General features: G+C 33.0%; 1 protein-coding gene across 1 annotated transcript; it reads left to right on the forward strand.

Moving 5' to 3' along the window:
* Window positions 1–629: 629 nt before the first annotated feature.
* On the forward strand, window positions 630–23,036 carry LOC134855607 (uncharacterized). The gene is made up of 4 exons (XM_063872148.1): window positions 630–869; window positions 3,328–3,456; window positions 6,190–6,251; window positions 22,713–23,036. Exons 1-4 carry the CDS (start codon window positions 810–812, stop codon window positions 22,786–22,788), a joined length of 327 nt encoding a protein of 108 aa, XP_063728218.1. The 5' UTR covers window positions 630–809; the 3' UTR covers window positions 22,789–23,036.
* Window positions 23,037–26,758: the final 3,722 nt, after the last annotated feature.

A 26,758-nucleotide genomic window follows, 5' to 3' on the forward strand; every position in this document is an offset into this window, starting at 1 on the left:
TTGATTTAGCTTCGTTAACTATTGACAGAATATTGCCAAAAAGGACCGTTTTTGGGATAATGTTTGGGTCCAAAACTCGCAAAGCCAAATGCGCCAATATAATTCTGCTAAGCCTCTTAGAAAACTTTGTCTTCTTTTTTTTTTATCTATACGCAACCCAATTTGAGAAAGTCGCGTTTTGGATAGCAATTTTTTTTATTTTGTCGGAATATTTGAATATTTTGAAACAAACTAGATTTATTCTGTTAAGAAGCTAATATAAGCTGAATATATACTTTGTTTTTTACAAATAGTTTCAGAACTAAACCAGTTTTTTCTTCACAATTTTTTTTTTGAAATTTTCTTGAGCACTGTTCCATGGACGTTAAATGGCAGCCAGATGATTCAGGGCATCGCCCTAAGACGATCAGCCTTTTTTTGTACAGATTTGATCAAAATCAAACAATAATTACAAACTTGAAAAAGCTGGCCTAAATTCACGAACAGATTCACCTACAAATTTGGTTAAAAAAATTACGGTCAGATTTCGAGCCCCCACTCATGAACTTTCGTCTGGTCAAATCTGGTCAACTTTCGAGCCAACTGTGTTGTCATCAACTATAGTCTGAAAATATAAGCTCTAAAAACTGTTGTACATCATGTAGTTTGTGCAAAATATACAAAACTCGCCGAGTGTGATAACTTTATGTGTAAAATAGACACAACTCTTTTCAGCAGATTGTACAAACAGTTAGTCGTGTCATTATTTTTATTCTGTTATCATAATTTGAAATAAAACACGGGACAGCATTCTGAAATTGATTTTAAACATGGCATTTCGTTGGTTGACTACATCGTTAATTTTGCGTGCCGTGATTGCGTGCCTGATTGTAAGTGATATAGCTTTCAGAATATCAGATTAGAGGGGGGGGGGGGCAGGAAGTATCAGTGGGGATACCGCTCGAGGGTAGGGGTTAAGGAGGTCAGATAATTTTAAAAGCCACATTTTCTCGACATGGCCAAATAAAATGACGGGTTCACTTCGAAAACCTATTTTTCTAACCTTCATACATCGTAAAGGCCTGTCATAAAAACCTATAAAAGGCCAAATAAAGTTACTGGTATCAAGACAAAAATTTTAGTGTCCCCAATGCCCTTTTGGACATTTGCAGTAGGTTTAGAAAAAGACGAATACCAAAATTGAAGTTTAATTGTGCGTTATTGATTCGAATCAGTTTGTTTTGGTTCCATTTGGGATGAACCCGATTAAAAAATGCGTCCAAAAATCGATTTAGTATCCCCAATTTAGTATCCCCAATCGGCTAATTTAACAAAATTTCAAATCCAAAAATTGATAATTAAGTAGACTCCAAAAATGAATTGCGAGAAAAACGTTTTTATATAACGCAAAAAATTATCAAAAATACGTTTTTAATCGCAACTTCAGAACTCTCACCCTAATGTTATGATTCGGCAGAACAGTAAATGATACGAAATGAAAAACAATTATCGTGTGCTACGCCAAAAACATGATAAAAAACTGTTCAAAAACTGGGGTGAGCACATGTATACTAACGCTTGCAAATCAAAAAAAAGTTAGAGTTTCTAAGCTTAAGTGAGCGAGTCAATGCTAGAATTTGTTTTAATTGATATTAAATTTTCACCGAATGTTTGCGTTAGGCGTGGCGTTTTTCTTCGTCCAACAATTGATTACAGTTTTTTCATTAAGTACAAAAGATATTGATGCCTGAGTTCAAAAACAAAACACTTTCTGAAATGTTATGGGATTAAAAAATCGAAATTCAGCCATTTCGGGTAACAAAGGGCAAACCATTTCAGAAACCTTTCAAAGCCAACTTTAAAAAAAGTGCGTGAAATTAAAAAGGACAGAAACTACCGAAATTGGTTAACCGAAACCTACTTCATAGATTTTAAAGCGCAGTCAGAACTATCAGGGCTTTCCTCTTTCCTGTGATACAAACAGTCTTGTTGTTCCGATTTTTGATGAAACAGACGAAATATATGAGATGTTTTTTTTTCTCCAGAAGACTTTCGTTAGTTTAACTGGAGGTTCTTGAGCAATTTTGTTTTACAGTCTGAAAATTATTCATTCAGAGGGCTAGAAACTGTTATTGTTCCGACTTTCGATACGAAAGTAAAGGAATATTTGTGCTCGAAGGGGGGGTTTTTTTTTCTTCAGACAAACTTCGACTTTTTAACTAGCCATTTTTGACGGATTTTTTTGTATCATTCAGAAGGTATTGTTATCTTGAGCTTGAATTTGAAAAGATATTTCACCTGTGATCACTTTTCGTAAAGTTATAAGGGTTTAAAGATTGCCATTTTGGCCATTTTGACCAATTTGGGACAATTAAGGCGCGATAGAATTCGCGCTATTAACGCGTAAGCGGAGATTTAATCCGTCTTATAAATCGTTTCAAATTGGTTGAACGAAGCTTATGTGCCATAATTGATTTGTTACAAGGAACCAACTCGATCTTTTTTAAATTTTATATGGCGTGTGGGGGGGATGATTTCAATAACAAAAAAAGTTTTCAAATTTTAGAATTTTTTTTCATTTTAATTTATTAAATATATATTTTTTATGTTATTACTGCTGCTCCATAAACCAAAAGGCAGTCGGAACATTCAGGGCTTCGCCCTGATACGAGCAGTCTTGTTCTACTACGGTTCAAATCTCTCAAAATTAAAATGGTTTGAATTTTGTACGTTTTGATGAATATAATTCGATTTGGTATAACTAACGCGTAATATATTTTGTTCAAGCATCAAGCTCAAGCAGCAAACGGAATAATTCCGAACATAACTTCGGCACAGTGCTCTTATTTATACAACACTACACGCAAAACGTTTTACTCGGCACTGTACATATCGAGTAGAGGATTTAAATCAGATACAAAAAAAAACATATTGACTGATAGAGGGAGTCGATTTTGACATAAAACTGACTTCGAACTTAAAGAGGAATATGGAACGCTTAGGGTTTTGTCCTGTATCGAGCATTTGTCCTAATCTGAAACTAATCTTGTAAAACAACTTGCGCTTACATTCGCTTTTACCGGAATGTGATTCGTATGATCTTCATTTCACACCTGAAAGTGATTTCACGAGTTCACGTACGATTTTTTTTGGTGTGATAATGTGATGATTGGTTCCTTTTTCCATGTAGAAGGACTAGTCAAACACAACTTTTTTTGTTTAAAATCAGAGGAACGTTAGCTCTAAGCAAGACGTTTTGAGTTGCTAATAAAAGCAGTGCAGTTGAAAAGTTTAGTTTGAGCCAACAAACTGTTTTGCAGAATTGTAGATCTTGTGTTAACTATTTAGGTACCAGTATTCAGTATGCTAGTAGCATTATGGCTTTTCTCAGATACAAAACATCTGGATCTTCTGGACAAATCTCCTGGACTCCGATCGGGATGGGAGGATGTCAAACAACACTTGAAAATTGAAGAGGTAAGTTTTCGACCTAATAGCTTTGCATTTTTTGAGGTATGTCTGCATTCAATTTCAGAGAGTTATTTTTGTTCCAACTGTTGGAGAAAGTACGGAGCATTTATGCCTTGGGTGGTTTTCTATTCAGTCAAACTCTGGATGATTAACTTGAGATTTTTGACGGATTTTCTTATACCATTTGAAAGATTTTCTGACTTAATTCCAATTTGAAAAGATATTTTACCATTTTTGTCCACCAGATAAGATTTTTTTGTCAATTGGAAAATTATTCATTTGACATTTTCGAACAATTAACTTGCGATATATTCGTAAGATGCGTAAGCAACGGATTAGTGCGTTCCAAATCGAATTGAGGCCAGTTTTTTAGTCATAATAAACTATTTCGAGACGCTAAACGTACCCTTTAAATTTTAAATTGCGGAGAAAATGAAGAAAAAATGAGAAAAAAAATGTTCCTCTTTTAATTATTTCGAAAATTATTCAATCAAGGTTTTTAGAATAGCTTTAAAACCAGTCGGGACATTCAAGTATTCAAGCTCTCAAATACAAGCCTTCGAGACGCTAAACTTACCCTTTAAGTTTTAAATTGCGGAGAAAATGAAGAAAAAATGAGAAAAAAAAGTTCCTCTTTTAATTATTTCAACAATTATTCAATCAAAGATTTTAAAATAGCTTTAAAAGCAGTCGGGATATTCAAGAATTCAAGCCCTCAAACACAATGAATATATATGTCGAAAACGAAAATTAAGAATCCCACATGTAAGAAAAGTGAAAAGAAATCAAAAGAATGGACTTTTTTGGCCAAAAAGGTGAACAATATAATCGGTTTCCAAAATAGTTTTGAAAACTTCTTTTAAAAAAGAGTTAATTTTGTGTTTTGCATTAAAAATAAAAAAGCTTTCGATTATAATTGCCTTGCAATGAGAATTACTTTTGTAATTTCTAGCATTATAACCCATATATACTCGTTTCTATTCGACTACTTTTAACTTCTATTGACACTGACAAAAACCTCAAACTCAATCATCATTATCCCTGGAACTCCAGTGCCGGATGCTTGCGTCCACATTAGAGTCAATGCTTCAAAGTAAACTAGAAAAATTTCTACTCGTCTTTTATAAATATTCTGACTGGGCTGTTCTTTCTGAGTACTGGATTACATAATATTTTTTCTCCTTTTCTAAGAATTATTTAGCAGAAAATGAAACAGAGTCCCCAACTAAATGGAACTCTTGACTGTTGTGATTTTTGAATAGTTTCTTAGTGCCCGCACCCCAATTGAATAGGCTTCAAATGAGTACCGCTTTTTGACACCTTATGCTTAATCTTGACGGAAAAAGATTTTGAAGAACAAAAATCAATTTCACAATTCTCTTAAATTTTTCATTTTCATAGTTTTTTTTCATAAATATATGCACTTTTGCATTGTTTTTTTTGTTAGTTTCCTTAAACGCATTTTAAACATATGATTTGAATTTAAAAATTGAATTTTGTTTTCAGGGGCATATCAAAAATGTTTTTAAAAGAACGGGTTGTCTCAAACAGTCTCAAACAAACAATCAATTTTATAAAGCATCAGAACCAGGAATCTTATTTTTTTTTGACCAAAAGGAGTATTTTTTGGCAATAATCAGTTTTCAAAACGATTTAACCAGTTTTGTACTTTTCAAACAAGAGTTTGGTTAACGTTCTTCTCTGAAATGAGGGGAAGGTCCAGAATTCATTGATGAAAGGCAAAAATTCTGGTCCTAAAAACAACAAAAACTAGCTTAGATTTCAAGGCTGTCAACAAAGCAAACACCGCCAGTTTATTAGGACAAATGAAAAATTGGCTGGATCATTGTCAATTTCACTTGAAACTGAATGGGTTCCCCTTTTTGTTTCTAAAGAAAGTTATGTCTTTGGGATCGTTTATTCAGGCGCAGATCAAGATGATGTTATCCTTGATCCGGTCTTGAACAACGATAAGCAGTGCCGAAAAACCCAATTCTGCAAAAACACTTAATCATCCTTGTTTTAGGTTTTTATTGGAATCAGTAATGATTGGCATTTTTCGAAAGCGCAGAGGGGCAGTATTTTTTCTAATTGAAAAAAAGAGGGAAAAAATGTGACACAAAAAAAATTCATTGGCGGGGTTTAACTGACTTGGTAGTCACAAACGTTAAATTTTTTTCGCCGTTGCTTGAAATGCGTTAAAAAACTGAGGAAAAAATCAAAAGCACATATTATTTTAAAAATTTAAAAGTCTACAGTAAGCTGGGCATCGAAACTAACTTTTTATTCAATGAACTGACAAGAAATTACCTGTCATCTGTGATTTTTGTTTATTTTGAATTATTTAACATGTTTCAAAGTGGTATATATATTTGGATTAGAAAACGCGCCAAGTTTTTGATTAAGCTAACGTACTCCAAAGGCCCAGGACTTTGTCACTCTCAGAGTACTCTGGATTTTTCTTTTAAAAATATCTCAAACATATAATGTTATTTTGATCATGACGTAAAAAACTTCTGAAAAATATATAAAAAAAACATATTTTAGGACTACTCTAATAGATTATGTAGTCTTTGCAGTTTTTAGCAGGTATTTAAATTAAAATTTTGTAGCGTTTATTACGTTATATCAGTTGAAGTTATTAGAAATACGATTTTCTTAATTACTTGAACCAGTACTCTAAGAATGAGAACTGGCCTGATTTTGCTGTAGACACTCGTCGAACCGGAATATTTTTAGAAAAACGGATTACTTTCCTACTTCTTCACGGAATCAACGATCAGAAGATTTTCTCAAGAAGGGTAAGTTTTGTTTTAATAACATATTTTGTAGTAAATTATCCAAAAACGGACACAAAATTCAACGTTTTAAACACTCTTTCACATTAAAAAAATTCGATGGTACATAACTATTTTTCATTCGAATTTAAAAACTCTTTTATGGATAAAATAAATCCTGGTCTGACTTGTTAATTAAAAATTTTAGGATGGTCATACAATATAAAGGGAGGGTTGACCTACAAAAAAGTTAACACATGCAGAAAAGAATTGTGTTGTATTGAGAATTTAAAAACAATCCTATTGTGATGCTAGGATTTATCCATTGCATTATACATTTATGCTCCGGTGGTTTAAAAATTTCGATTTGGGTTGGATTGTTTGCGCTCCGATAACTTTTTCACCAAGCAAATTTCAAATTTTTAACTAGCCTTTTTCGGGGTAATTTATTTTTACAATCAGAAAACTTCCGTTGTCCTGAGCACAAAATTAAAAAACAGAATTCAAGTCTTATATCTTCTAAATAAAAAGTTATTTTTTTTTGTAATAGCGTGGAGAGGGAATATTTTCAAAACAAAAGTAAAGTGTCTTTTAGTTTTTTTCCAGGTTTGTTGAAGATTTTATCACTTTCTTCTAAATTAAAAACTACTCCTTAAATGTTAAACGGCAGTCGGGGCATTCAAAGCGTCGCCCTTAATTGCAATTTTGTTGTTTTTGAAGAGGTTAAACTTTTTGATCCAACTTTCGTAACAAAAGCAACGGAATGTTTGTGCTCGGGTTTTCAATATTGCCATTTCGAACAACTTGGTACAAAATATTCACGATCTATTTTGCTACTTTGACGCGTAGGCAGATATTTAATCAATCTAAGAACTGTTCCAAATTTTTAAAGGACGCTTGTTCGAAACAGTTTATTTGTAAATAGTATCAAAACTTATCACTTTGTAGTTTATATGGGGTGTGGGGGGATAATTTTCACCCATATATCTCAAAATACAATAAAAACTTCTTTTTTATTATGTTTAGTTTTTTCTGTTTTTACTGTTCCATAGAACTTAAAGGGCAGTCGAAAAAGGGATTATCACTGAGACGAGCAGTCTTCATGTTCCGACTTTTGTAACGACAGTAACGGAATATTTAAGCTCGGATGGTTTTTTCTTTAGACAAGTTTCGATTTCTTAACTAGCAACTTTTGACGGATTTTTTTTTTACATCATTCAAAAGTATTGTTTTCCTGAGCCTGTATTTGAAAAAGCTTTCCCTTTTCCTCTTCCTCTTTTTCCTTTTCCTTTCACCTCACACATGCATCAATTTTATGGTGTAACGGATGGTTTTGCAAGGTTAATTATGATGACCGAATATGTTTGCCATGGCCTGAATAGTCCGTACGCCAATTTTCATAACAATCGTATGATGTGAACAAAGTTTTCATTTACAAAATTTTGCAGGTGGGGAAAGGGATAAAAGCTAGATTTTTCACCTGTGATCATTTTTTGTGAAGCTATGGTGGTTTAAATAATGCCATTTTGACCAACTAGGTACAAATAACGCGCGATATATTTCGCGCTATTTAGGCGTAAGCGGAGTTTTATTCCGTCTTGGAAATCGTTCCATATTGGTTGAACGAAGGTCATTTGCCATATTTGGTTTGATAAAAAGAGCGAATTTTATCACTTCGATTTTTAAATGGCGTGTGGGAGATGATTTTCACAAAAATCTCAAATTTTGAAATTTTTTTATGTTTAATTTTTTCATGTTACTATTGTTCCATAGACCTTGAGAAAGCGCCGGAACATTCGGCGTTTTGCCCTGATACGAGCAGTATTGTTCGCATTTAGAAAACATGTGGTGTTTTTAATAGCTAAAAACTGGTTTGGAAAGGAAAAGCTCTTCACTTTCTTATACATGTGGTTACCACAGGATGTTTGACGTCAGAAAAAAATTTGATTGCAAAATCCAAATAAAATTGTCCTAGATTGATATTAGTTTTGAACTTTTTGTTCCGGGCCATTTTCATGGTGGACCCGATCCATGCAAAATTTTGGGCATACAATTTCTATAACTTGGAACTTTGCATGTACGAAAACTGAACGAAAAGTGCAGGACTAGTTAAAACAATTTCGCAATTCGAACTATAAAGTGGATCAACAATTGCAAAATTGTAGTGGAGAACTATGGAAGGTAATTTGCAGGAAAATATTCCAAGATGCAAATGCGCAGTTCGATTCAAGTCTAAACAGCTGACCGTTTTCTTTTTTATAATAATGAAATATTATGAAGAAAGAACAGAATGTGTCGTCATAATACATACCAAATCCAAATATGGAATTGCAGGACTAGCATACACATTTTTTTCAAACTGAGTCTTTCGAAGAGATAATGCCAATCTTGTCAATTATATTCAATGTTAAATCAAGTAACTTGTGAGATCCGGCACACAAGATTTTCGGCTAAAAATAGATTATGTTGAAAAAATCTTGCTAAAAAGGTTTCAAAAAATCGATTATGTGTAATCAAAATAAGCAACGTTTTCTATTTTGTTAGCGTTAAATTTTGTTTAGTAATTATTTAATAGGTAATCTGTTTTTTTTGTCACTTAATCCAAGAAAATCTGTATCATATAAATCTAATATGCAAAAAAATCAATTTTTGTCTCCATAGAATCGACTCCAAATATGTTTAAAAACATGACTTACTCTATGTAAGAATTTAAATTTTAAAGCTGAAATCCAAAAGTAAAAGCAATCAACATGAATCATTGTTACGATGGATTATCTTATAGTAACCGGAAAAATCGCTTCTTGCTAAACTTTACTTTAAAACAGTTTAATTATTTGATATTTTCAGTTCCAAAACATTTTGAGGCAAAAGATTGATGAATAAATAAGCAATCGAATCTAAAATTAAGATCAACCAAAAAAACAGCCTTGCGAAAAAAAATTACTAAAAACTACCACCCAAAAAATTAATTGTTGCAAGGGTTTCTTAGAAACTCCTAATGTTTCTTAATTCCGGAAAACCTGAAGGAAAAAATCGACGATTAAAAGCACCACTAAAAATTCTCAATGCGGTAAAATAGTGAAGTACAAAAATCGAGGTATGGTACATAGAAAAATTTAGCTAAAAACTCGAAACTTACTAGTAATAACCTTTATCCCGAAGATTAATACGTTTTGACAATAAATTTAGTCTTCCTAATTTCCGAATTCTTGTTCTTTGACCTAGTTTAGGTAATAATCTCTTCTTTTCTTTCCAAATTCTTTTTGTCGAACTTTGATCTTTGTAGTTAATTTTTGCTTTTAAATCTGAATTAAACGTTTTCAACCAATGGTTTGAACTAATGGTTGATTTCTGTCAACTAGCTCATTTCCCTGGAACTAATTATGTTCAAACGTGCAGTAAAACTCATCGTAAAAAATTTGATTCCCAATTTATTGTTTTGAATTTGTTTCTTTTTTGGTCGGATTTTAGTTGGTCTTTCTTTCGAAGCTTCCAATAATATGGAAGGTTTGATTACAGAGATATGTTCACGGGCTCTGCTATTAGAAGGTTTTTCTTCTTGCAGCTCTGTTTGTGAGTAGATCCCCTGCAAAAATCTTCAATCCAATAATTGAAGTTTGGGCGAACTGTTATCAGATTTATTGCTTTTACATTGACAACACTAATACAATAACACAAGAAATTTTTTCGAATAGAAGGGCAATATTCTCAGTTTGTTTTGCTTTATTGGCTTGTAAGCGTGAATTCTCTAACCTTTGTTAGAAATATATACTTTCATTGCTCTTCAAGCAGGTAACAAATCCCCGAAAGTTTCTTCCCCTAATTCTCACTGAGCAGTCCTTTTTATCCCTTTGGCGCGGATTTTTTGATCGCCCCCTAAACGTAACCAAAATTAATTTTCGTTTATACCAGGGAAAAGAAAACTAACTTTAAAGCAATCCATTTCTGAAAAGTTTCACTCAACCTCTATTTCTGAAAATCAACCTGCTCCGAACTAAAGTTCATCATCACTTTATTCCAGAGCAGAAGATCCCAACAATTTTTTTTTAGCAAATGTAAGGAGAAAAATATACTTCTATTTGTTTTCAGATAATTCAACGCTGACGCAACATTGAATACTGTAACTTCAATTAAATTTTTACCGTAGTTTGATATAATAAAGCAAGGGGATTGTGATGTTGGTGTTTTTCTTGATAAAATGGAGAAATGTGGAGAAGGGCTTTTAAGTCACCATTTAGGCGATCGAAAAAAAAAATTTGTCCCTGTTTTACAATTTTTTCTGATCTTGTTTTTTTAAATTTTATTAAATGGTCAAAGACCATACAAAAAGAAATGGTATTTTCTTTGTGTATGGTCAAAGTCGGCCTTTTTGCTCAGTCCCTGTAAGCGTCATCAGTTTTCATAGCGTAAAAAATCTATCCATGTTGGAGTACAAGAGTTTCAAATCTAGATTTAGTTTTTTTTATGATTGAAATTGAATTTTAAAAAGCTTGACGAGGTCCGTAATGGTGGCACAAACTATCATTCGGTGTGATAACCGATCTCTCACAGTCGGAAACTTTTATCTGTAGAGGTCTTGTCAGGAAAAAAATTGTGTTAAATAATGGTTTGAATATACTGACTGAGCTACCAAACTGAAAAAGAGAAAATGAAATGTGTGAATCGTTAATGGGATCAGAAAAAGAGTGGCATGACTCATTAGGTTGAAATTAATATCTTTCAACTGAAATTAGCATTTTTTATTCTATCTAAGTGACGCTGATTTGAATTCAAGTTTGTATATGAAAACTTGGCTCTTTAGATGTAATTGTTAGAAAAATTTTGGTAGGTTCGTGCCATGAACACTGAATTTCTGTTTTCTGGTGAAAATGCCAATAATCGTTTTTCAGGTAGGTAAAAAATTATTATCATGTTTCTTAGCCTTCGCTTAACTGTTTTTTTTTTAAAGTCATTCAATAAAAAACAGATGAACTATTTAAGGTTTTGAAAATGTACAAGGCCTAAAAGCAATTAAACTCGAGCAAAAAGCTCGGTTCCATACCCTTGGTATCTATTTTTCCTCGTAAAGACTCAAGTTGCTCAAAAAAAGTCACACAAAATCTCTCATGATCCTATCCCTATTTACCTTGATCAGTCAGTTTGGACCCTTCCGGATTAAAAACAGTTAACAGTTGGTTGTTATTCAATCATTTTTTCATTCGCCATTGAAGCTGATAATGACCTTTGCGATGATTTTCTTGATGCCTTCACAGAGACCGGCTTTTTTATAACTGGCAAGTTGTAAAAAAAGACATAGAAGGAATACTAAGAATCAACAAGGACTAACTTATAAACTAAGATATTCCTCTCCTTGCCAGACAATTACTGAAAAGTCAACAAGAAAGCAAAATTACTTGCAATTTCTTCCTTCTCATCACAAGTAAGCAAAAACAAAAATGTCGATAAAAGTTGGTCGGCTTGCGTAAAATTAGGATGTTGTTGATTAGATAAATTTATTAAACTTTTGAACCAATTTATGTGTACTCCTCTAGTAATTCCATTCAAATTTTTAAAAGCACAAAGTTTTTCCTTGTTTATGAAACCAACGCCTCTGACTTTGTTTCAAATGCAAATTTAGCGGTATCCACTGGGCCAAATAAATAGATTTCGAAGCCAATTGACCGTTAATAAAACATTATTATATTCTGGTCGAACTTATAAAACATTCGGTTCTTTTATTAAACAAGATGACTCCAAAAATGTTGGTCATGCCGTGTCTTTTATCCACAATTTAATAATCGACTATGAGTTGGTCCAACTATTATTTATCGTGTTTCTCATGAAAAAAGTTTGAAAAAGCTGCGAATTTTTACATCTATCCTCAATCCAGAGGTCAGTGTGTTCCATTTTGCAGATGGTTGCCTCAGGTTTGCTTTGGATAACGCACAAAACGCGTCCAATTTTAAAATGACGTGATTACTAATGTAAAAATTGATTGATTTAATTGAAAATTGCTGGTTTTCCGGAATATTTGACGAAGTTTTGCGTGAGTATGGGTTTAAAAAGTTTTAATTAAAATTTTTATTTGTGAAAATCAATTTCAGAAAAATTTTAAGTTTTAAATAATGAGTTTTTCCGCTGTATCGTTAGTCAGCGTTACTACTCCAGTATTAGGCGTTGCAGAGGAGCATATCAAAAAGCAACGACGAGTTAGCTGTTTTCTGCGATACCGAATGGCCAGGCCTAAAGTTTGTGAGGGACTTACTAAAAAACATTCGCAGATAACTCAAGGTGTCAGAATAAGATCTATCGTTGGATAGAAGATTTGTTTTCAATAAATTGATTGTTATATTGTAGAAAAAAACATGAAAAGTCATAAATGTTGAGCAAAACTATTCATTTCATGGTCATTAAGGTTTCAACTATATTTGTAATGGAAAAATTAGCAATAAAAATTCCACTTTAGACTGAATGGGCTAATTGTGTTGGTTTTTCATAAATAAACTAATTAATACTTGAATTGTACAGTGTATTTTCTTGTACGCAAAGAGATAATCCCCTGCCCAGAGGATCTTTGAAAAATATCTGCCTCCAGTTTGAGAAAGAAGCAACCAGTTAATTCTAGCTTAGTTTGAGTTGGAGACACATTCATAATCAAGAAAGTATAATTGTTTCTCAAGACCGGAGAACTGCATGTCAAATGCGCCCTAAACATGTCCCTAAAACGAGTTTTTAAAAACCTACAACATTTAAAAAGCTTCATTACTTAAAGACCATTCATAGCTAAAATAAACCATGAGAATGTTCTTAATATTTTTTCTGTACAAATGCACAAAAACTGTTACTTCACGCTCTCATATGAAAAATATTTTAAGGTTATTACCAGGACTTGCGTCAAATATAAGTTCAATAGAAAGACTGCAATACTTAATGCATACTTTTTGATTTTGTATCAGGCCTCCTGAGTGAACAATAGCAATAGTTTAATGATTATCATAATTGGCTAGACTGATTTGTTGACTTTTGTCTAACTTAAAATCAGTAGTTCAAGCGTGTCGCAACAAATTATTCATTGTCGAGACGATTGTCGAGACTGGAGTACAGATGATAGCTAGACTCTTTCAGAACACAATGATCTTAGTCAAACCAGATTTTGGTAATGAACAACATTCACCCTGTTAGTACTCAAATATGGTTTGTGTAAGAGTTTTGCCACTGTCATTTTTCCAACAGATTCTTCTGCAAAAAAAACATCTAATTTTGGCCAGCTCTCTGCACCGCATTTTGGCATTTTTGTCAGAATTTTAATGTAAGTTTAAATAGCGGGGTTTCCAACAAAATTTTTCTCTCAATCAATAAGTTCGTCAGTCATAATAATCAATTTGAAAGCAATTTTAGCTTCTGTGAGTTGAAACTTGTGTTCGTTTTTGGCTGCGTCTCCAGATATGACATTGAAAGTGATAGCAAAAAGTCTAGAGGCAACCTTAATACCACATGGCTAATTAGGTGCTGGTCACACGACAAAAATGTGCATTCAATTTTATCAAACAGCTTCAGCGTAGTAAAGAATGTAATATGACCATTACGCGCGGAACAACATACTGTCTCCCAGAATTACGGTCAAAGCTTGAAGATTATCTTCAAAAAATGACTCTGATATGCCGGCAGTGTTTTTTTGGCGTCATTGACGTACAACACTACGGTCTTTATGAAGCCTTTACGAGCAAACTTTGCGTTGGTAGTTGATCTTTTCTCGCCATTCGAGAGACAGTATACTTTCGAAAAAAAACGAAGATAAAGTTTTGCTAAAAAATGTTGTGTTTCCGATTTCTGCCTCTGAAAAATGCATTGAAAGTAAAATACCCTTGCTTTGAACGTTTCTTGCCACTTTTGTTCAAGTAGTAAGTTGAAAAACGATGAAGTTTTCTTTGTCACCAAGTACTTCAAACTCAAGTATTGGACCATCATTAGAGTAGAATAGTCGATATTTTGATTGAACACGATTTCAAAAGTAACTATCAAAAGTTTTTTTTTCAAATTAAGGAAACGATCTGTGAGTTTCAACACTTCGTTTAGATGAGATATCATTTTTTCAGCCTTCTAAACAAAATGAAGCCACTTCTCTCTCTGCATTTTGTTTTCTGGGAACAATTTATCACTTTTTTCTTTTTAGCGTTGTTCATTTTAGTTTTTTCTCGAGATACATCCTCTTTCTACTTGATTTTTGATTGTTTTCTAACGGTGCTTTTGAGTAACTCTTAGCAGTTTTTCTTTTTTTTGCAACGACTGTCAATTTAAGTGCTTCTTGAGTTATTAATTCTTCTACTTAGTTTTTGCAGTAGGCATCGCATATTTTTCAGCCAATGGATGAACTAAACTTTCTTATACCTAGGCAACTGCAGCGTTTTCATTAACCTTCCAAAAGTTATGGTAAGAAGGCTTAATTGTTGTAATAGGCATCCACTTCGTTCAATTACTAAGCTTTAGAAAATTCAAGGTCAATCAGTTTTGCCCCCTTTCAGATTTGGTTGCAATTTTACGCACAAACTAGAACCATTGTTGACCAAAAGCTTTTAAAGGTCCAAATTACTATCCCTCTTTCAATGAGTTGTTTCAATTGTAGATGCATAACCGTTTTTCAGCCAACGAATTGTATCAATGACTCCTAACAACTTTGTCCCCGATTTTCATAGTGTTGGGAATGGAACTATCTTTGTTAGAAAAAGTCAAGATCAAAGATTGAACTAGTTTGTCAAAAGTCCTTGCTAAGTTTGATGCCTGAGGACTGTCAAGGTAATAATTGTTTTAGACAATTGTGCAAACGGTTTGACAGTTGGTAGAAATTTAGTTTTAAATTTGTCCGAAAAATTTGGCAAGGATATCTTGAGCAGATGCAAAATTCCGTCATCTGGCACAAACAATTATAAAAGAGGAAATGATCGCCGGACAAAACTTCAGCTGTTAAACTCAATGGAAAAAAGTTAATTTTTATAGGCATCTACGAAATGTCAAAGTCAAGGCCAATCGAACAGATGGAGTAGTAAGCCAAGCTAAATCGCAAGACACAAGATTTTTTGATCAAAAAAGATAAAACCGCCACAGCTAAAAAAACTTCACAAACAAAAAACGTTTGAGTGCAGTTACAGAATGCAATCACAGTCCAGACTATGGATTTTTTTTTCTTGATTAATCAGAACACGAACACTGTATTGTCCAAAAACTATAAAAAATTTCTAGAAAACAGGCAAAGACAATAATAGCAGGTTTAAAAAGGAAATAGAGGCTGGTGGCGCACTTATAACTTCTTCAAACCACCAAATACAGTATAGGGACATCATATTCAAGCGAGGAGTTGATAAACCTCAAACACGCAGCTAGTCAATTAGATAACATTGAATTCCTGGAGGCGACAAGCCTCACCTCAAGAATCAACGGAGATAATCTCAATAATTGAGGTAAACATGAGTCAGAGAAGTTCCAGCGAAAAAATGGAGCCATTGTAGGCTGACTAGAAATAGAAAATCGAAGGCCTCAATATTGAGAGGGGCACACTGAAGATTGTGTGCGAAAAATCTGTGAACGTTAGAACGATCTGAATAAACGTCAAGGCACAATTTTTGCATAAGAGTTCTCTTGATGAGACTGCATCCAAAATGACTCGCAGAGTCATTTCTCCGCGCCTCGCAGCCTCCTAGATTTTTTTGTTGCCGGAATTGAGGCTTAGGAGTCTTTTCGCTTATGTCCCTCGACAGAGAAGGAAGAAGGATCTACTTACAGGTTTTGTTTAAACAGGAATCAATCTCATGAAACCATAGACGAAAAACACCTACATCAAAATTGGTATATAAGCAAACGAGTACCACAATCTAAATTGGACATATAAACTGCAAAAGATTTTCGTTATCAACAAAGATGATGTGCATTTTATGTATGTGTCAGTAAAAAACACCAAAATGCATAGTTAGTGTACACTCGTTTTGGTTGTCTGACTTCGGGCGAATACAGTGATTTGTTCTAACGGCTGATACATATATATACGTTTATATGTATTTATGTTGAAAGATACATTTATGCATCATACAATTGTAGGATTTGTAAGGCTTTGCATTGAACTTCAAAAAGATATAAAAGGTATATATGAGAAAAAAAACCACTAAAACATCTCCGTCGTGAGTGGTACACTCCAATTTAAGGATGGAAACATTATGGGGAAACAGACATTTCCTTGCTAGCATTTTATCAACACCATAATGTGAACTATTTTGCAAAGCTCATTGCTAAATTATAAGGACTGAGAACTGAAAAAACAACGATGTAAGGACAATTTCGGTTTTTAAGTTGTCAGATAAAACTGAAAAGATTTTATATAACCGATAAGGAAGTCTGTAAACTGGGACAACCAATAATCTTTGAGATTAAAAATATTAACGAGGCAACTATAAATATGATATGTAGTAAATTTTCATCTTCATCATTTTTGTACATTTGTAATAGTTTTTTTTAATCATGAATGTTCGATAATATTTTTGTGTTGAAAAATTTAAAGATTTGTCGAAATGAATTCAATTTATACTTACTTCTTGTTCAATCCCGATGACAAACGGGTTGGGTTGACCCTATAATACTGAAACTCGTCCATATAAAAATTGAGCTGAGTTACAGTGCATACATCATCGGGATCGTCTGCAACAAGATTTTGTGTGATGAAAGAGCGATGTCTCGATTTTCTTTCCTTGTAACAAATAAGAAAACTATTTCCATATCTGACACTTTTAAACTTTAAACAAATAGTAAATTGAGGGCCTGAAAACAATGCTTTTTAGTAATGATTTTAAATTGAAAAATATAGACGCAAGCAATGAAAAAAAGTTGACGCAAGTTATTCAACCTAGGCTGGACCTAGTGACCAGATTTTGATGATATCTTTAATTGTGAACTGTGTACACGGCGTTTATCGGATGAGAGTACGATATTTTTTGTTTGTAGGTCCGTATTCTAGAAATGCTCAGACGTTTTTTGGTTTAATTTGGTCAATTTTTTCAAGCTGTTACTAATACCAAATAACTCAGGAGTTTTTGGTACTGTATGTGGTTTCTAACAATTTTTTCTACATTTTCGTTAACTTTTTTTTAGTTTCGGATTCACATCCTACATTTCTGACCTTTGGGGCTCTGAATTTTCGTTGAGCGTTCCCTGAGAGTCAGAGCCTTCTTCTGATTGTTTTTCAGCACTCTGACTTTATGATTTTTGCTGGTCGGTGAGACCTTCTAGTTTGTGTTTCTGGTGAGACATTTTCTTTTGTGTAACACCGCTTTTCCCGTTTAGTGGTGGATATTGGGCAGGTTCTTGATATACCGAGATCTCGTTTTTCTTACGCGTTAGAAGACGCTGTCTAAACCTCGCAACCTGCAATTTATTTATTATTGTTTTTTTACATTGAGAGCAACGAGAAAAATTAGTTAACGCCGGGTTGTAAAAGTTTATGTTCGTTGTTGTTTATTGTATATAAACACCGCGGCTTTAGGTCCAATTGGTTCTTTGTCGTGTATCATCACATTGTCAAAGTTTATTTTACAATTTCTGAATTCTTAAAAATATCATGAAAGTCCCGAACCTAAGGGAGAAATTTTTTCCCATCAAAACTTTGACTGTAGCTCTGTTTTCCCTGATCTCGAGAAAACCACTATCGACATGAAAACATTTGTCGACGGATCAATCACTTTTTTTATTGGTAGGATAAGAAGCAGAACTAACGTGGCAAACACAAATACCTCAATTATCGGCAAAACAACATTGTTACAAAATTATCAAGGTTTTTTTACTGGTTGTCTGTTATGGAGAAAATCGTTTACTATTGCATCAAGTTCATCTTCTTTTGCTTTTTTCCAATGTCTTTTGTTTTTTTTCTACAATTTTTGTTGCACGTCTTTATCACAGTATTTTGGCAATTGACTACTCAAAAAATTTAAATCTAAATGGGATTCGAACTAGTACATTTTCTCTTAACGTATATAATTGTAAAATTGTTGCAATTTAATTTCTTCACAGTTTTTTCTTTCATAACTTTTTCATCTCATCTGGCAATTCACTGCTGTCTACCATTTGAACTGCTGTATGATATTTGTGTACTAAGGTTTGATCGGTAAGACAAACTCCCGCCTTGCTGGCTAATAATTACTATATATTTCAATCTCTGTAGGTATAAACGTTAATCAACAACTGGAAAAAAACTTTCTTTCAGCGTCAGCGTAGCCAATTTTTTTTATCGATTAACATAGTTAGGTCCTCCTTTGGATCCGAAAAAGTGTTCATTTCTTGTTAACTGTTTTTTCACTCTTTATTTTTTGGTGTCATGCCACGTTCAAAGCGATTACTTGGTGATATGCATCTCTCCTTTTTTGCCGACCTCTTGCTGTTTTTCTTTTTCAACCAACCGTTCAAAACTTTGCTATTTTTCAGGGCTCAAAGGTTCCTTGAGTTATAGTGAGGTAAATTTCTTTTGAAAATTCGAGAAATGTTGAAATATAAAGAATTATTGAGAGGGCGAAGGACCTAATTCAACTAGGTTTTTATTTTTTGGTCAAATTTTTCAGCCAAAACTCTTTCTTTTCTTTTCGTTTAGCGTAAAAAATGGTGGTGAATTTCCTAATTAAAAGATTTGAAGCGCTCTATTCAAATTTTGTAATGATTATAATAGTGATCTCAAGGCAGGCCACGTGAAAAGTTTGTTTACCGGTTGTAAGTTATTTGTTCTAACTGTTGCAATATTTTTTTTGAAACTCAATGGAGTTGACAAACAGAAACTCTTGCTACAGTCTGAAGAATTGACTATTTTTTTTTTCAAAACCAAGGCGTTTTACTTGTAGAGGAACCTTTTCTTTTCAAGTGAAACTGATCTCTGTTAGCTTTCTTTTAATTGCTAGTTTTCTATTTTTCCAGCTTAGAGAAAAAACAGAAGGATATTCCAGTAAAAACGTCCCAACAAGCTCATTTTACAGTTCCAGGCCAACATATTACACTACGTGGGACCCTGTGTTTGAACTTAGTAGAGGTTTCCGGCCGCATCGTGCAAAATAGAGTTCATCGTTAAAATTTTGGAAGCATTCATTTGTTGGTACAGGAACTATCAAAACCAGTCAAGTCACCATAGGTTTGAAGAATTTTAAAAACCAACAAATGATTAAGAAATCATACTGAGAAATTTGTCAGTTCTGGGTTAATTTAAGATCAAAAGAAATTGATTTTTTTTTCTGAATAAATTAGTCTAACTCAATGTTTTTGATTTCTCAAAGTTCACTTTCCAAAACTTCTTCAACATGCTAAAAATTCATACCAGACGAAAAAAAATTACCCGTACAAATACCAATTAGACTCAACTAGAATCAGGTGGCAAGTAATCATTTATTTTGTTGCTAAAACGGAAAATTTTTGCTTTGATACTTTGATGAAATAAAGACAAAATTTTCTCTCCAATTGTATCAATCAAGAATGATTTGAAGTCAGCCCGTTTTCATCATCAGTCATGACTAGATAGCTCACTTTTCAGCTCACTCAAAGTAATTTATTCTTCGGAAACTAACTCGCACTCTTTCTTACGCGTTAGATTACGCTGTCTAAACCTCGTAACTGGCAATTTTTTATCAGCAACTTTTTACATTGAGAGCAACGAGAAAATTAGTAAACGCCGGGTTGCAAACGTTTTTTTTCTTTGATGTTTATTAAATATAAACACTGCGGCTTTAAGTCCTGTTGGTTCTTTGTCGTGTAATATCTCATTGTCACAATTATGTTACAGTTTCTGAATTTTTCAGAACATCATGTATGCTTTCTGCCCTGATAAACTTTCTCTTCCAATACTTGCAGCTGTCGTTCAAAATGCTTTTGCCTGTTTTCCGTAAATATGTTCTGTTATTTCATGTTCATCATGTACGGCGGTTGCTTCTTTTTTTTTCTGTTAAATTTTTAGGGTATTCCTGTTTGCTCAGAAATTTTTACAGATATTTTTTCGGTTGCGCTTTTCGACTTCGAGGTTAAAGAGGTTCAAAACGGTTGAGGTAGGCTAAATTCTCTTTTTTACGCTTGCTACTGTTATCATGAAAAACAAGTACTGCATGCAGTTGCCCTTTAAAATATAATTGTTTTGGATATAGAAGTTCAACAGTCAAAAATGAGTTGTGAGCTACTTGTAACAAAAAGGAACTATTTGTTGCACTAGATAGAATCAATTTCTGCTCAATATTATTGCAAGTTTATTAAAAGTATTGGTTTTCGGAGTAACTAAACAATGTGTATTCTGTTTCCTTTGCTAACTCAGGGTTAAATTATCATGATAGATCTCAATATAAAGCACAATTTCAATATAAATTATCATGATAGATTTCAATATAAAGCATTGGTCAATGTCTTTGATCAATGCATTAACATTTTTCACAAGGAGTTTTTGTGTCATTTGTACATTTATCACTCTTTTTAGTTCAGAAAAATTTGAAGTTAAAAACGTTTTGTAGATATGCATAGTTGTGGTGTGAATTGCGAAACTCGAACCCGAGCGAACATGTTCCCTCCCGCCGTGATAACTGCTCGTTTCCCACCAACTAAACCTTTCGATCTTATACCCTTTCCACTAACGTTCATTCCTATTTACTCCTTCCACCGCCCCTTCACAACACGGAGAGAGGGAAAGGGTAAACGTGGAAGAGTGAATACAAAACGGGTTAGGGCGTAACCATAGGGGTACAGCGTAACAATGCGGGGTGGGGCGTAACCATGGGGGGGGGGGGGGGTGAGTTGGGGTTAAATGAAGGCTCGGCGAATAAAACCAATGTCACAAAAAACTCAATTGTTTTGAAATTTCGAACAAATTTTAACAACGTGAAATTGAATAGAACAACAAAATACCTTTTAAAGTTTGAAAGGATTTTGAACAATTAAAAAAACGCACAAAAGAAATCAGAACATTTAGAATTGTGGAAAAACACTTTTCGATAATCGACTTAGTTTTACTTCAAAAAATAGCCTCGCAAACCTTTTTTCTTCACCAAAAACGATTGTTTTCGAATTTTTGCGAGACATACAATAAAGATTCTAAATAACTTAATAGTTTCAATGAACTTACAGTGCGGGTTGTTTTCAATTCAATACTTCATGATTTATTGTTTGAATACCAATCAGAAATCAAATTAAAGAAAAACTATCAACCGAATATATTTCGGCAGCAATGAAGTTTTAATAAATTTTGAGCTTAAATTTTTTTTGCTGGTGGGGCGATGTAACAATTTTTTTAATTTTTTTCCATATTTTTATCAAAAGTTGGCAAGTTTCAAAGAAACTTTGGTTGCTCAAGCCTTTTAACTACCAACGCTAACACATTTCTATTTTTTCGCTTAAAAATGCAATTTTTCCTTGTTTTCAGCTGATTTTAGCAGTGGGGAACGCAGTAATTTTTTTTTCAAAAAAACAACATTTTTGAACCAAAAAAATGCCGTCTTTCCAGGCAAGTTTAGTTTGCCAAGCTTTTTAAACTACCATCTCCAACCAATTTCTTTTTTTTGCAATGAAATGCTCTTTTACGTTGTTTATTTAACAGGGTTTACACTTGAAGCTTTTTTAATGGTTTGCTCTCTTCTATAACGATGCGTAAAAAAACATTATATTCGAAAGAAAGTTTCGTTAGGACTTTTCCAGTTCTATTTCAGAACAAATGCAAAATTAAACTTAACTAACAAAAATGTTACGGTTCTATAACAGAGCTGGTAAGTTTTTTCCTGTTCAATGACTTGGTCAGATGAAAAAAAAAAATGATTTTACTATGATACAGGGCTGAATTTTGTGTAACAACTGTTGTTTTACTTGTACAGTGCCGATAATCTCTGTGTTATCAACCCGGGAAGCTTTCAAAGATAATTGAATGAAAACCCAAAAATGTAAACAAAATTTGCGTAGCTGAAAAAGTGGTTGCAAATAAAAGCCAGTATAAAACTTTATTAATTGCAAAAAAATAGAAACTTTAGTAATTTAGTTACCTGCACGGTCTAAAAGAACCCAACCTTATCAATGAAACAAATTTAGATGTTCTTCGTTTTTTTTCTCCTCAAGTTTTATTCGATGTTGTGGCGCGCTTTGCTCAAAAAACAAGTTTGTTGTTTTGATCCATGAATTAAAACCAGATCTCATCTTGGTGAATGACAAAGAGACGGGCTTGATCTCGACACTGAGCTTTATAGCGAGCTAAAAAAAAACTAAATTAAATTTTGACGGTAAAACGATTAACTGTTTCACAACTTGCTTGCCCTCAAATTGAACGAAAATACGACCAGCTGCTGTATCAAGAATTGAGGTTGTGTTTTTGGCTAATAATTTTTTGGTGCCTTGAACATGCATCGTTTCACTGTCTCTCATAGTTATCTATCAAGTTCATTCTCTGGCTCAGACCAGTCTCCTTGTTATTCGACCTGATCTTTTCACAGACACTAGACTACTGGGACGAAAATTATTCCGTTTTTTTAGATCTGATCTTATGGTTAGGACTCAGAAGACGATTGAAATTATATTCTTGGGGAAACCACTCAAAGAAGACGAATAATGCAATGAGAGGATTGATGCTTGAAGAATGTTCGGCTATTGCCACGCCTCGATTATAATTCAGAAGAGAAGTTACTGCACATAAAACAGGAATATATTTTCCCTGGATACGTAATAAAAAAGACGTCAACATTTATAGAAAGTCTTGAGCCAATCACGGTCGAAATAAGAAAAAAACGAGGGAAATTTTTACTTTAAGATCCTGATTGGCTCGTGATTTTGTCTACAATTTGACTGTCTAATTTTTGACTGCACTCAATCTTCATAACCTTTATCAATTATTGGATTTTTTTTTATAAACACAATTCATGTAAAAATTGATTTCATTAATTTCCAAGAAAAGTAATATAGCTTTTAGTAGAGTATGGTGTTTTGGTGTTTATCAAAATTGTTCATAAATGTTCAATAGACACCTCTCGCTTCTAACTTTTGTTTAATTAATCGAATACAAATTTCGAATACTCGTTTTCTCAATATCAAACTTTTTTGAAAAAGGATTGTATGAGATTCAGAGTGGTGTATGATATCGAGCGGTGCAAAAATGATCAAGGAGAAAATTGACCTTTTCAGAAACTTTTTGCTTCATTTTTAGACAAATATGCTTCAAGGTCACCTAAAATCAGTTTTGACAGCGAAAGAATTCATAAACCGCAAATTACTCCTTTGAATTAGTTTCAATTTCCAAATAGTCCCCTTTTTGTCTGTTCCAAGTTTTGCTATTTCTGCCATTGCTACTTGTTTTAGAATTTGACTGTAAGGTAAGCTGTCAATTAGGACAGAGGGCAGTTTCAAAAACGTTTTGACGACCTCGAATTGATATAATTATCTCACCAACGGACTCTTCTGTGGCTAATTTTTTATTGAAGAAACACAAAGTTGAATCGATAAAATCTTTCGCCGTTTGATGGTAACTTTCAGCCATATTTAATAAGTTTCCGATATCTAAGAATAGTAAACCGACAAAAACCTGAAAAACAATGAACCATGAGTCGCAGAAACTTCATGAAGTTTTTTGTGATTTTCTCTGAGCTAGAACAGATTGCAAGAAAAATGAAGATATTTCAAAAGTTTTCAGCATGACCTTAGAAAGGATCAAAAACTGACTGAAGCTAAAAGGAAACTAAAAATTTCAGCTAAATGAATAACTTATTAGAGATGTTGATTGAAAAATCAATATTGAAAAAAAAATTTGTTCTTGCTTTTGTGAACTTTCCGTGACATACACCAAAACATTTATAACCCCATGCCCCCAAACGCAAAGTTAAATAAAAAAGGATTAATTTAGCGTATCCTAAGGTTTTAAGACCAAATTGCTGGTCTCGATTAAAATTTGTTAGGGTTTTTCACCGAGTACGCTATAATAAAATTAAAAACATTGCGCGTTAATTATCCCAATTTGAAAAAATGAATAATCTATTTGAGAAATTTTTCAGGAAAAATCAAAAATTGACTCAAAAATGAAAACAGTTTTTAAATATCAATTACCAAAATTTGTGCTCAAAAAACCAGTTTTTTTGTTTAATAAGAAATCCTAACGAGAGTCACTAAATTTTTTCGGCAGATTTAGCAGTTGTGTGCATCAAAAGGAAAACTAACAAGGTTGTTTGTGCTGGTTTATCAGGGACAAACGATGAAGTTTCCGACTAACACATAAGGCTGAAAAAAAAGTTCATGTTTTTCTACGCCAAAAATCAACCGGAGAGAACGATAATCTTTTTGCTGTTTTTTCCTCTAATACCACTACGCTCCATATTCTATGTAAAACAAAAATTTCATTTGCTTATTCTAACATTTTCAGGCCAAATTGTTGGTCACGGTCCAGTTTTGCATGAAATTTTTGCCGAGTGCGCTTTAAAATGACTGTGTAAAGCGCGCGTTAATTATCCAAGTTTGAATTAAAAAATTAAAATTCCTCAGTCTATTTCAAAATGCCCTTAAGAAAAATCCAAAAATGACTCAAGCTGATCAAAAGATAAAAAATGAAAATTTCAGTTGATGAATTTTGATAGAAATGCTTATTAAAAAATCTAATTTGGAGAAAAAATCTAATTTGATTCACTTTTCCGTGATATACAAAAAAAAAACACTTTTTAACTCCAACTACTTAAAACTTTGCTTTATTTTGCAAAAAGAATTCCTCACATGCATCACAAAAAACTTTCGGATAATTAAGCAATTACAATCAATAGTAGTAATTAAGATGACTGCTTGTTCATCAGAGCAAACCCACAAAGCTTTCGACTAGCCCGTAATGCTAAAAATTAGTTTATGCCTCGAAACATCCAAAAAAAATTTGGATTTAACTATGTTTTTTTTTTCTGTAACTCTACTTCCAATATTCTATGGGAAAACATTATTTATCTTATCCTAACGTTTTAAGACCAAATTTCTTGCCGCCATCGATTCTGTTTTTAATGAGGTATTTGCGAGTACGCTTCATACAGGACAAACAATTGTATTCGCTCCTGATCACATTTTGAATTAGAATGGTCAAAGTAGTTCCCAAGTCAATCCTTTCTAATTTTACAAAAAAAACAATCATAGGTGCGAAAATTTTTGAAAAATCGGAAAAACTATGTAGTATAAATTACTCAAATGGTATAAATTACATGTCAATAACGTTGAATTCAAAAAAAAATGACTGAATAAATTGAAGCTACCAAAGTATAGGAATTTCGTTCAACACAACAGAAATTGAACAATTTTTAGTTTTGGTTTCTTGGTTTTTGCGACCCGTTTAGAAATTTACCTTTTATTGCTACTCGCGTTGTTTTTCTCTCACATTGAATATGATTGGATGCAATACTAACCAAATTTAACTAATAACTGATGTCAAATAATTTTACTGTGAAATCTGATTGTTCACAGTTATACCAATTTGAGATAGAACAGATTACAAATGATCTCCAGCTCATTACATATCCCACCTCTTAATGATTGCTTTTGAAACCTAGGAAAAAAGAGCAATTGAAGCTTCAGTACCAGATTAAAACGTTCCACGAACACATCCAGGCGAAGTTAGATATCTAAAAAAAAGATTCAATCTGATAATACTCTATGAGCTAAGAACTAAATTTTGGTTCCAACAATTTTTGTTTTAACCCCATACAAAAACCAACTGAATAGTTTTCAAGTACAGGAAACTAACAAAAGAGAACTGCAAGAGTTCTACCTAATAATTGCCTTACCTGAATAGGAATAATTATTACCTTACCTGAATAATATACGCATCAAAACCAACAGAATGAAACCATCAGAAAATGTGAAAAAGTAAAACGAAAGTTTTAATACAAAAACAACCAATACCAAGTAGAATTCATGAAAATTGAAGTATCATTGTCATTGAAAAATATACACTTGAACAAAAACCACAAAATACGAAACCAAATTTAACACTATTGTCTATGACAGATGACTAGAAGCTCATTTTTATTGGGAGAAACATCAATAACGCGAAAAGTAACTTTGAAAAAGTTTACAGAAGCTGACCCTGAGCGCTCATTATAAAGTTTTTAAGCGCTGTCGCACTAAACTTAAATATTGTAGCAACAGAGCCATAAAAAATGGACAATTCGTTGAACAGCTCCAAATAAACCACCCTAGATAGTGCACCACGAAAATTATTTCCAGTAAAAAAACTGAAATTGAAAAGGCTCATCCAAGTGTTTTCACAAATTGATTACTCTAACACAAGGAAAGCAAAAAAAAAATAACTAAATGAAACGATTCAACCATTAGCAGTCTGAATTTTGAAACACTAGTACACAAGCCTACTCAACTATTGCAGATGCTTGAAAAAACACACAAAAATAATAAAACTTTAAAGATCTTAATCTTACACTTAGAAAACAAAACAACTTTCGAAAAGTCACGACTCTCAATTCAACAGCATTTGTCACGAATCTCAAATATGTTTCAGAATTAATTTTATTAGATGAAAATATAAAAACCCTCAGTGCTTAAGTTGAAAT

This window comes from Symsagittifera roscoffensis, chromosome 10 (assembly GCF_963678635.1).
Source record: "Symsagittifera roscoffensis chromosome 10, txSymRosc1.1, whole genome shotgun sequence".
Taxonomy (NCBI): Eukaryota; Metazoa; Xenacoelomorpha; order Acoela; family Convolutidae; genus Symsagittifera; species Symsagittifera roscoffensis.